The sequence below is a fragment of the Hyposmocoma kahamanoa genome, unplaced genomic scaffold (assembly GCF_003589595.1).
Source record: "Hyposmocoma kahamanoa isolate Upper Pololo Valley unplaced genomic scaffold, ASM358959v1 182, whole genome shotgun sequence".
NCBI lineage: Eukaryota > Metazoa > Arthropoda > Insecta > Lepidoptera > Cosmopterigidae > Hyposmocoma > Hyposmocoma kahamanoa.
The window spans coordinates 1,400,070-1,412,289 of record NW_020653713.1 but is presented as its reverse complement, the minus strand read 5'-3'; the positions used below and the strand labels follow the sequence as shown (position 1 = coordinate 1,412,289).

Below are 12,220 nucleotides of genomic sequence, written 5' to 3'. Positions count from 1 at the left end.
TATCACCATTTTTCTTTGCAACGACGTGTAGAGGGCTTGCCCATGAGCTCTTGCTTGGCTGGCACAATCCTTGTTGCATCATGCTCTCGAACTCTTTCCTAGCCGAGGCGTAGCGGTGCGGTGGTAGTGGTCGTGCACGAGCATATAGCGGTGCTCCGGTCGTCTCGATGTAGTGTTCAACGGTGTGATTTGGGTTCAACTGCATTGATGACAATCGTGTCGTACCGGGGAATTCGGCAAAAATTCGGAAAATATGTCGTGGAAGGCTTGCCGATGGTCAATGCTCCTTATTGTAGGCATGTTGGTGAGGCGTGAAGGTACGTTGACGGCTAAAGTGGTCACGCTGTCAATTAGGCGTCTCCTTTTCAAGTCCACGATGAGATTGTGGTACTGTAGGAAATCGGCTCCAATGATTGGTTTGTTTACTGCGGCGACGATAAATTTCCACTTGTATGGTCTTCTCAAACTGAGGTCTAACTCGAGCAACTTCTCTCCGTATGTGGGAATCTCGGTGTTGTTGGCGGCAAACAGCTTGAATGGCAGTGATTGTGCATGGGATCCTTTTGTTTTTGGTATGACGGATATGTTTGCACCCGTGTCAACCAAAAATGTGAGTCCTTTTTTTTATCAGTGACGAATAGGCGGTAGGATTTGCTTAATACGCTGGATTCCGCCGCAGCCAACGTATTGTTTAGTTTTCCGACTTCATGTTATCACTGGAGAATGTGCACGGCAGTGTACATCTTCGCGCTTCACTTCCGAAACGTCTGTGATAATAGCATACTGCGAGTGATAGCGCTGCTCTGCGGCCGCGTGAGTTGGAGCGAGACGGTGAGCCATGCCTGTCGCGCGAGCGGCGGCGTCGGCGAAACCGGTCGTAGTGCGGCTGTCGCTCGTTGCCTGCGCGGTTGCGTTGCGACGATTTTAACTCTGTGATTTCTAGTGATAGTTTCCGAATTTCTTCTACTAGGAATTGAGAATCGGCGTATTGATGTGGAGCGGGCGCTGCTGATGATGTGGGTGGCGGTGCTGCGGATACGGCAGAGATCTCGTGGCTTTGTTCTAGCATTTTATCTGCGAGTAATGCTAATTCGTCCAGCGCAGCGGTCTTGCTGATGGTGTCGCTGACGACGAGAACGGAACGGACGTGCGGTGGGAGATGGTTCATCCACATTAGCCTTAATGTGGAGTCAGGAACTTTATCGCGTGCCAGGTTACGCATACGACGGAGTAGTTGGGTAGGCTTTTGGTCACCTAGTTCCATCTCTTGAAGTAGCTTTTGAAATTGACGTCCCTCACTTTCTTCATACACGGAGATAAGCCGTTCCTTCAGAACAGTATACTGACTTTCGGATGGTGGGTTGTACAGTAAGTCAGATATTTGCTCGACGTCCATTTTGTCGAGTTGCGCGATGACCATCTGCGATAACTGCGCTTGACTTTTCTTAAGGTCGTGGGTCGCTGCTTCGAAACTGACGAACCACAGTCTGGGGCGGTCGCGCCAAAACGGCGGCACCCTGAGAGATAAGGAAATTCCTCCAACTTCCTGCGGTGGCACGATCTCGTGCGGCGGTGTGTTCTTGCCTACACTCATACTGCTGGTAAGAGTATCACGTCGGGGTCACCAATTTAGGAGCCTGTTGTGTAGCTGCTGGTAGGCAAATAAAACACTGGTTGTTCAGGAGTCGAAGGCTATTGCTGTGGCTTGCTAGCTTGGTGTGGCTTGGTGTAGCTCGACATTTAATCAACGAATGTTACTACTTATATACTTTTGTATATCTTAGAAATAGTACAAGTCTAATTGAGTAAGTAGTACATAGAGATGTTACGGCGCGGCTGCGCGCGAAGGCATAAATAGGACCCGCCGCGCGCTCGCCGTTCAGTGCACGCCGACGCGTTGAGCGCGGCGGATGCGTGGATGACTTGCAGCTACACTACCAACAAAAACATCTAAAATAAAATGCAGTAATACACCGCAAATCCTGCACTTAAAAAGCACTAATGACATTTTTGGTGTACTTGGGTAAATATGATAATATTCCGTTTGAGTGGTTCTAACGTTTACCATGAAATTTCTCCTTAAAGTATAGTTTATAAACATTTATATACAGGGTAAACTTAAAAAACGCTACTTACGGTATGTTTTCAATAAATAAACACCGAAATCACCAGCCCAAACAATAACACACACGATTGTCGTGACGTATGTTTGAAGTTGTTTATTTTTTTTAAATGACAGACCCAGGCATTAAAAACTTTATGGTTTGCTAGAGTAGTTACCGAAATAGCAATTAATATTAGTTCCTATACCTCTTATAACTTCGATATCCGATAAATCGGTATAAAATCATCACCGGCACCTCTAGGTGTGGTATGCGTCTACGGCTGCATGTATCGCGTGAGCGGTTAAATAGTATAGTTATGAATAAAAAATAATTTCAATAAGTCAAGAAATTACAAAGTCCGCCTCTGACTGATCCCGGCGCCCGTTGCCCATCACTCCATTTCCTCGCTGTATGACAATGGACAACCTTTGCGCCAAGAACAACCCGGCGGGGGAGTCATCTCCACTCTCTCTTAGCCGTCACCCGATTTCTGCTACAAACTTTTTCGCATCGCTGCCCCAACAACCCGCCGTCTTAACAGCATGCGGAACGAAAATGTAGCGACTTTCCAAATAGCACAAAACAAACAGAAACAAAACATTTACAATCACGTCACAGAGTATAACATAAAAGCACATAGAACATTCATTATTAATTTTATACACATTTATATAAAACACATATTGCGAGAAAAACAAATACTGTGAGAAAAACAAACAAATATTATAACAACTGATAAAATTTTAATATACCTATAACTACAGTTTGTGCTGAAATGGCCTTGACTCAGCATAAATACTGTAGACCGAGAGAAGTCAAACAGCGCTGGTTTTCTGCTAGTACCATATGGTGAGCGATCGTAGCCCAGTAAGCCATGCCACCAAAGTGCATCACATGCAAATATAATATATATACCTAACTCTAAATACTATACATATATATATATCAAGCAAAAGTGTAAGATGTAAAGCAAACAATGTAAATAGTGTAAATAATGAAGGTAAGTAAATTAATAATGTAAGTTTACAAATATAATATTAAATTATAACAATAGCCACCAAATATGAGTATGTATAGGTACGGAAATTTAGGTTTACAGGTATCAAACGCATTGATTAGGGAAATATCTATGTAGCGAGACACGTCTGCTCTGACAAAAGATGTTTTTTGTATTCACGCTTAAATCGTTTTTTATTTTTTTTTATTGTCAAATCACGATATTTATCTTGTTTCTTGCGATATATTGATTGTCTTCATATGGTACCTACATAAGGTCTGAAAATTAAAATAATGTTACACTACCTATCTTAGAGATAACAATAAAAGCAGAGACAGGACGAGACTTAGATTAATCAATTAAATTGTTCACTACCAATATAAGTCCAATAAGAAGTATGTTACTGAGAAATTTACAATTAAATAAAATTACAATAATATGAAATATATGATATAACATAATTCAAGATTTATTCATTATTTGTTAATTAATTTTATTAATATAATTTGTTACAATATTATTACATTTTGTCATTGAAGTATCCACTTAAATTGTAACAATATTTATTAATTAGGTATAATTTCAATTTATTAACAAAGAGTGAACACTTTTTATGATTGTCGAGAGTACGTTGAATATTTTTACCGACATCCGACATGCCATAAATTATTAACATCTACTTCAGTTTGTTATAATAATTAACACAAATATCGAACACTCAGAAAAAATTCCTTCGATCCGGCCGGATTCGAAGTCTTCTAGTATACCATGTCAGACGCTATACCAACGAAGCCACGGAAGGAACCAGCGGACCTCACGAATTTTTCTATGTGCTTGTTGTCGTATCATTTTACTTGGTTTTTCAACGACTTTTCAGAGTGTTGTTTTTTATAAATGTACAAATCTCGAGAATGTAAACGGAAACTAATAGTAATTCTCTTTCTTTCTTTTTTTAAAGTCAGATCTTCTCCCACTTAGTGTAGCGATCTCAACCGTAGAAAGTGTCGTGGAAATTTCAAATTTCACATGCAAATTTTATACGTGTAGGATGTTAGCAATAAACCGAAAGCAACGTTTTAGTCGTCAACGTTCAGATAAAAATGTTTACATTAGCTCTTTGATAAACAGTCCCAAATTCAAAGTTTCTTTGACTGAGTATATTTAAATTTTTATTTTGTCTTTGAATAGTGTAGTTTTTGGTCAAGTATGGTGGTATAAGTAACTGTTAGTTTTTGATAAATAGACAGTTAAAACCTTCAATTAAGAACATGGAATAATAAAGAAAGAAAATCAGATACAAAAAGTAAAGAAGCAAATATATATTGAGATAGCAAACAGCTGTTACCTATCTAAAATGATAAAATAAGAAAAACCGTGCGAGTTTTGCCTAAAAACTGGTCCTGAATTATATAATGAAAATGTTCGGATGTTTTGAAATGCTGAGAATTTCCTCAAAAAGTAAGTGCCCTCAAATGTTTTTCGAAAGTGACCTTAGATTTATAAAGCCTTAAAAAGGTGGAATAGTATTTCAACGTCTTGTAGCTTGAGTTTCAGTTAAAGTGCGGGGAAACCTCACCGCTCTAGTAGGATGTAAACGGCGGAATACTTTGACGTGTTCTTAACTATTAACGAGCTTAACGAGCATGACGGGCTTTGGCAGAGGCAATGTGCTTCATAGTCCTATGTAGCAGTGTCATAAACCTATTTAATAATTTCCATTTCAGTTTTTATGTTCAGTAAAGTGTTTTTGTCTTAGACGTTATGATATGAATTCGTTTTATCAAAATTATCCTGTGATATTTAAATCACGTTGTAGTTAAAATATACTTACCTATTGTATATTTCACCACTTTATCTTCCAATTAGTTCAGGTAGAGACTATCGATTGCCACTTTGTACGATCTTGACTAACCTTTCCTACGTCACTTACGTTCATGAATGTTTTTATACAAGCCCTTTTATTGTTCTCACGCGCTCCAGCCTTTTTGAGAACTATATCGACTTCGGAAACGGTCTTCGTAACCGTTCTCCGCCAATGTTGACTATGTATGTCTCTTTCTCTCCTCTGTTTTCATTTATCCGCTCCATGTACCCAAACCAAATAGTATTTTTGTAAGATTTTCTTTTATAGCCGCTCACGTGATGCGCTCATCCTACCGCAAAATGGCGGCTATTTGGTTTCGCAAATTAGAAAAGGATTCAGTTTAAATACAAGTTTTTATAAATAAAAATTATTATTCTGCATTGCTAAATAAATACCGTCCGTATTACAACAAAAACATCTCAAATAAAATGCAGTTATACACTGCAAATCCTGCACTTAAAAAGCACTAATGAAATTTTTGGTGTACTTGGATAAATATGATAATATTCCGTTTGAGTGGTTCTAACGTTTACCATGAAATTACTCCTTAAAGTATAGTTTATAAACATTTATATTCAGGGTAAACTTACAAAACGCTACTTACGGTATGTTTTCAATAAATAAACACCGAAATCACCAGCCCAAACAATAACACACACGATTGTCGTGACGTATTTTTGAAGTTGTTTATTTTTTTTAAATGACAGACCCAGGCATTAAACACTTTATGGTTTGCTAGAGTAGTTACCGAAATAGCAATTAGTATTAGTTCTTTTACCTGTTATAACTTCGATATCCGATAAATCGGTATAAAATCATCACCGGCGCCTCTAGGTGTGGTATGCTTCCTCGGCTGCATGTATCGCGTGAGCGGTTAAGAAAAGTTAAAAGTGCAGCGATAATGCCACTCGTTTCGTCACTCGTCTTTGAACTATCTCCGGTAATGTTAAAGCAACAAATCAACATAAATTAAGTCAGCAATTTTAGTGAAGACACTCTTTAGAATGTTGAACTCTCTGTTTGTACACGCTTATCTCTACAATAGCTAAACCAATTTGGATTTAGTTTTCGGTAATGTATTAAGATAAGCCTGAATTAACATTTCTTCTTTTGTTTGATATGCCATCTCTTATTGGAGGTCGGCTATCATTGTAGCTACTTGGGTCCATGAAGTTGCGGCTTGGAATAGTTCTGTGGTGCGTACGAGGTAAGATTTTGAAGCCATGTGATTTTTCTTTTGCCACGTCTTCTGCGGTCCTGGATTTTTACGCAGAATGAGTTACAGCAGAGAGTATTTTTCACTCGTCATGATATGCCAGAAATACTGCAGTCCTCCATTTTGTGGTTTTCAGAATTATCAGAAAGTTAGAAGAAAACGAAGTAGCCTCTCATTACAACTCAAATCATACTGCATTTTTTTCATTTCGATCCGTAAATGCAGTAAAAACCAGCTAGAAGGCCGAGAAAAGAAAAATATAGTAAGATTTTTTTCTTAATACAACGTAGATGGTGTGAGATTACTTTTAATACTGTACGTCGGTTCCACGTCTAGGAAGGGTTTAGAATGTAGATATAGACTATTTCTACAACAGTACATTAACAAATCGCATAAAAATCTGTCTGAAAGAGCGTTTGAGCTTTCTCATGTCTCAGGATAAGTCCTGATCTTTTCCATCATTCAATTCCGGTTATTATTCTGACTCCTATACTGTTCATTTGGTCAGACTTTGGAACGCACTGTCCATTACTGTTCGTAATAGTAAATCCTTAGCGATTTTTAAAATAAGGGACAAGAGACACTGTTTATCCTCTGTTCTATCAATTTTACATGAAATAAATTATATATTTATCTAAGTATTTTTAAGGTTAGTAGTTGTTTAATATTTTTGCTATTTTTTTATTATTTTATTATATGATTTGAATTTGTTTTGTTGAGAATATACACCCGATATTGTAATTATTTTGTCCTGCAGGAAGGAATTCTTTTAGAAATAAGTAGTAGTACCTTCTGTTTGTGTTTTCCATTTTACTACATCTGATCTGTGTTTTCCTGTACAATAAATTATTAAATAAATAAATAAAATGGAATAAATCTTAGGAAAGCATAGATACAATAAAATTGTAAACTTGGCCCTGTAACTCGTAATTGTGGCCTAAATCGTACCCAGCAGTCTTCTTCATCTTATCGTATCAATGGCATATCGATGCTTGCCATCGTGGTAAAAGGATTTGATAAGTGGCGTAAGGTGCTCGCCGATTTTTAGTAGCAGTAGAGCTCCCTGTGAAAGAGTTCATCCAGGGAAGTATTTTATCATACGTTACCTATTTCTGCCACCAGTAAATTGAGCATTACTACGTTTCGGTTTGGAGGTGCTGGTGAAATTACAGACACATGGGACTGGACAAGTGATATTGAGATCTGTGTGCGTATAGAAGTTACCCGAACATCCTTTACAACAATGAGAGAAGTTTTAAGCAGCCGGCAACTATCTATTAAACTACGCAGTAGGCAGTGTTACATCTGGCCAGTCGTTCTTCATGGATGCAAATCATGGATCATAATAGAAGATCTCAGGAAGAAACATGGAGCGTTCGAAATGTGGTGCTATCGTAGAATACTCCGCATCAGTTAGACGGACAAAGTCACGGACGTCGAGGTCCTTAAATGGCGAAGAAGGTGGAGTTTGTACGCACTGCCAAGCAGTGGAAGGATGCTTATTTGGCTCAAGTACTGCGAGATGACAGATATCATCTATTGCACACTATAATGACGGCCAAGGTAGCTGCAAATCCGAAGGGTAGAAGAAGGAAAATGTCATGCCTTGGTAACATCAGGGAGTCAACCGGCATCAAGACCGTGAAACAACTGTTCAGACTAGCTCTGAATAAAAAAACTTATATCTCTGCGTGACGGGTACAGTGGAGTGGTAGTGCCTCTGAGATCTTTACGATCTAAAGCTCTGAGTGGCACTGCAACTGTTGTGGACAGGCGTGTCGTTTACCACCAGGCGCACGACTTGTTCGTCCCGTCACTTGGTATTATAAAAAAAAGGATTTCAACTAGCCGCTATCCCGTCGACCTATCACAGCTTTCTATCTTAGAATAGAAAACCAATTTACAGACTTTTTTCTCTTTGTAGTCCACATGGAACATTGGATAAGGACATAATATTTCTATCGAACAATACCTGATTATTCTTTGATTCTCGACACACGAGAGCCTAAGGACAAACAGTTGTAATTTCATTGCGTTGCCGTTTCTTTGCTATATCGACAGCGGCTTTAATTGAATTTTTGCCTTTAGTGGATGATGGTGTACGTAACTGGATATAAAATGTATTTTTTTTAACATTGCTGAAGGTGGACTCTTTCTTAGTTAAACCAACTTGGTAAAGTCAAAATCAAAACCAGAAATATCTTTATTGCATACGTTTAAACACAAACTCATTCTTAAGGCAGATTACCCTGAGGAGAATGAATAAAAAAATTGTAGGAGTTATCTACTTCTGCCGTCAAGTAGTATTACAGTATCAAAGCGTGCTGTTGAAATCAAAGGTATATAGGACTTGTCAACTTATGTCTCAGGGTGGCAGTGGCCCTCAGATCTATGCGATTTAAAGCTCTGAGTGGCACTGCAACTGTTATGGATATCGCTTACCACCAGGCGCACGACTTGTTTGTCCCCTCACTTGTTACCATAAAAAAACTCTAGGTCTTATTCTTTGTAAATAAACATTTGTACACATAGGAAATGAAACTATTTTTCCCATTGACTTACAAATAAATGGACGACGGGTCTAATACAAAAACCACGAAAAAAATGTCCCAAGACAACCTATTTAAACGCAGTGACATGTAAAGGAATATGAAAAGGCTAAAACGTTGAATTTAAATTGTAATGTCATCGCAGTACTGTCTAATTTTGCTTGCTTCGCTGGCAGTCGAACAAACGAAGACTAAAGCGTGAATGACGCTCTGTATACGATTTTAACGCCCTATAAGTTCGGACACTTTTTAGCGCGGACCCGACGTCCATATAATTGTAAGTCTATGATTTTTCCAGATTTAAATCACGTATATTTGTTTTTTCAAACAAACCAACGTTTCGGGCCCCTTACAGGTCCCATGGTCACGGATGACTGAGGTGGTATAGTCATCAACCAGTTATGTCTAATATTAATGCGAACCACCCTATATATATATGTATGTATATATATATATATATATATATATAGGAGCCCGGTTGCAGTTGGGCACACACTAGGCAGAGTCTGTTCTGTGGCGACCCTATTACGATTTCATTAAATCAAATGAAGTTTGACAATGGTGTATTACGTTACACGTTCCATTGTGATTGTTATGATATTAATAATAATTTAAATACTTATGTCTAATAATTATAATACACACTAAGAGCTTCACGCACACACAAATACACACGAATTCACAATTGGATATTGACACCAATTTCAAAAACAAAAACACTGATTTCTTAACTTAACTAATTTGATGATCAACATCCGCAGCTCAAAAACTCTCGTCAATAACAATTGCTATTACTACTTACCCACCTATTTAATTACTCTCAGGAAGCTTTCAGCGCAGTCATGTCTCCATGACCTCACCCACCTCCAGGTGTGACCTAATGATTCTCCTGGTCTAATAAATAGCGCTCTCCTTTATATCACATGTTTTTACAATTTGATTATACATGTATGGATATGCGAAGGCCCCAAAACGTTGAGCAAATATTGTTGCAACTTGTCTAGTTTTCACCTCAAACACACCCCGGGCACTCCATACAACTGAAGAAAGTTAGTTACAGTTAAAGTTAGTTAGGTGCACAAATGTGTGCGTGAAGTGGCAGGGGTACGTATTACTTTCTCGTAGTATTTACGTTACGTGGTCAGAGCGGCAACATATTGAAAATTCTAACGCGAATCTGTTCTATATAATTCTATTAATAGAATTCTAATAATTATACAATTTATATCGATATATTATTATATTTTTCATTGATTCACTAACTAGAATAATATTTATTTAAAAAATATATTTAAAGTACTTAAAATGTTATGTCTTGGACAGGTACTTATAAATAAGGTAACCAAGCTATTCCCAGTTTATCATTACCTAGTTAATAATTAAGTATATTCACTACGTAATATTTATCGGTAATATAAATTGAAAATTCGAGAACCCTTGTCTACTAACTCACGAAGTTATGGCGTCCCATTATATAATAAATTTCTATAATATATTACTTTGCACTAAATAAACCAAGAAAACAATAACTGAATGAGTCTCAGACAAATTTTTACTTACTTCGTTTCATCTTTCTTAAAACGAAAGAAACTCCTCTCTTTTTATAAATAGTAACGTAAAATGATGTTATATAATAACGTATAAACTTCGTATTGAATAAATGAAAACTTTATTCGCTCACGCGATTCATGCGTCTCTGGAAGCATACCACACCTAGAGGTGCCGGTGATGATTTTGTACCGATTTATCGGATATCGAAGTTATAACAGGTAAAAGAACTAATACTAATTGCTATTTCGGTAACTACTCTAGCAAACCATAAAGTTTTTAATGCCTGGGTCTGTCATTTAAAAAAAAAAACTACTTCAAAAATACGTCACGACAATCGTGTGTGTTATTGTTTGGGCTGGTGATGTCGGTGTTTATTTATTGAAAACATACCGTAAGTTGCGTTTTTCAAGTTTACCCTGAATATAAATGTTTATAAACTATACTTTAAGGAGTAATTTCATGGTAAACATTAGAAACACTCAAACGGAATATTATCATATTTACCCAAGTACACCAAAAATTTCATTAATGCTTTTTAAGTGCAGGATTTGCGGTGTATTACTGCATTTTATTTGAGATGTTTTTGTTGTAGTACGGAGGGTATTTATTTAGCAATGCAGAATAATAATTTTTATTTTTAAAACTTGTATTTAAACTGAATCATTTTCTAATTTGCGAAACCAAAGAGCCGCCATTTTGCGGTAGGATGAGCGCATCGCGTGAGCGGATATTCAAATATCAAAGCAGCCTTAGCACGAAAACAACTCGCCGACAGCCTTATTGCCGTTCAGTCAATGTGACCGTGAATGTGCGGGGTCGGTGCTGTATCTAAAGCTAGGGAGGGGCGGAGAGTGTCCGTTCTCGTAACTTTTTTGTTCTCTGTTCTAAATACACGATTTCTAAGCAGCTCTTTTGTCACTAAAAGTATCGTTCACAAGTGGCATGAATAGCTAAACAAAGCACATGATCCCAAACCAGTCAGGCACAGCTGGCCGACGTCATGAAAGGTCACTAGAAAGGTTTTAAAGGGCTACCTAATTATAGAGCGTTGAACGTAATTATAGATAAAATACCTATACAGAATATGTGATTATAATAAGTATAGTATAACATGTACCGTATTGGAAATCTGTAAATAATTAATTATAAACCACGCCTTCCGACCATCATTATCGTTTAGTAATAGGCAAAATACATCGGGTATATAACCAGAAATAGAGACGAAATGTCAAATGCTTGAAAACTATTCTGCCAAATCATTATTGTGACAATTGCGCTCCGATTGACCCGCCCGAATCTTAGAGGATGGAAAAAATATATAGTCTAAAGCCCAAATTCGGAATAATTGACGGGAGTCGTCAATTGTTTCACTTGAAATCGCCAAGTTTAACTTGAGCTTCGCTATAATGGATGAAAATTGCAAAATTACATATTTAATATTTAATTACCGATGAAATGTGATTCAGTTTCTTTTGTAATTAGATGTTTTGCCGTTTTTTCCACATCACCGAATGGGACAGCCCCCATTGTTAGATATATTATCGTTATTACAATAAACACAGAATATTTTTGGAATATACGGAGACGTACACACACGTCAGTTGTTGGCGCTGTACTAATTCAGTTTTCTAATTTGTGGTTTCAGCGCAAACGAGAGTTGATATTTAAAAGTGATATAAGGTCCATTTACAGGATGAGTTGCCGGAGATGGATGGCCCGTATTTCGTCTCTATTTTTGATTATATACTCTATGGTAAAATGACAGGTTTGTGAAAGGTTAGACAAAAGCTCAAACATCATTGTTTTAACATTATAATAAGCTTACTTTAAGCGTGTCATTATACGAAAAGTCAATGTAATATGACGGCCTCGGTGGTCGAGTTGCTTGCTCACCGGTTTTACATGGTGTCGCCATCTCTGAGGCCCCGGGTTCGATCC

The 12,220-nt window shown here is 37.5% G+C and overlaps 1 protein-coding gene across 1 annotated transcript; it reads right to left on the bottom strand.

The window, feature by feature from the left end:
- Positions 1-691: 691 nt before the first annotated feature.
- On the bottom strand, positions 692-1,594 carry LOC113226126. Its single transcript, XM_026458655.1, has one exon. The coding sequence runs from the start codon at positions 1,592-1,594 to the stop codon at positions 692-694; it is 903 nt and encodes a 300-aa protein (XP_026314440.1).
- Between the last annotated feature and the right edge of the window lie 10,626 nt (positions 1,595-12,220).

Bases quoted from the DNA above. Each gene is read 5' to 3' on its own strand.
- LOC113226126 (XM_026458655.1), bottom strand. From the start codon at position 1,594: ATGAGTGTAGGCAAGAACACACCGCCGCACGAGATCGTGCCACCGCAG.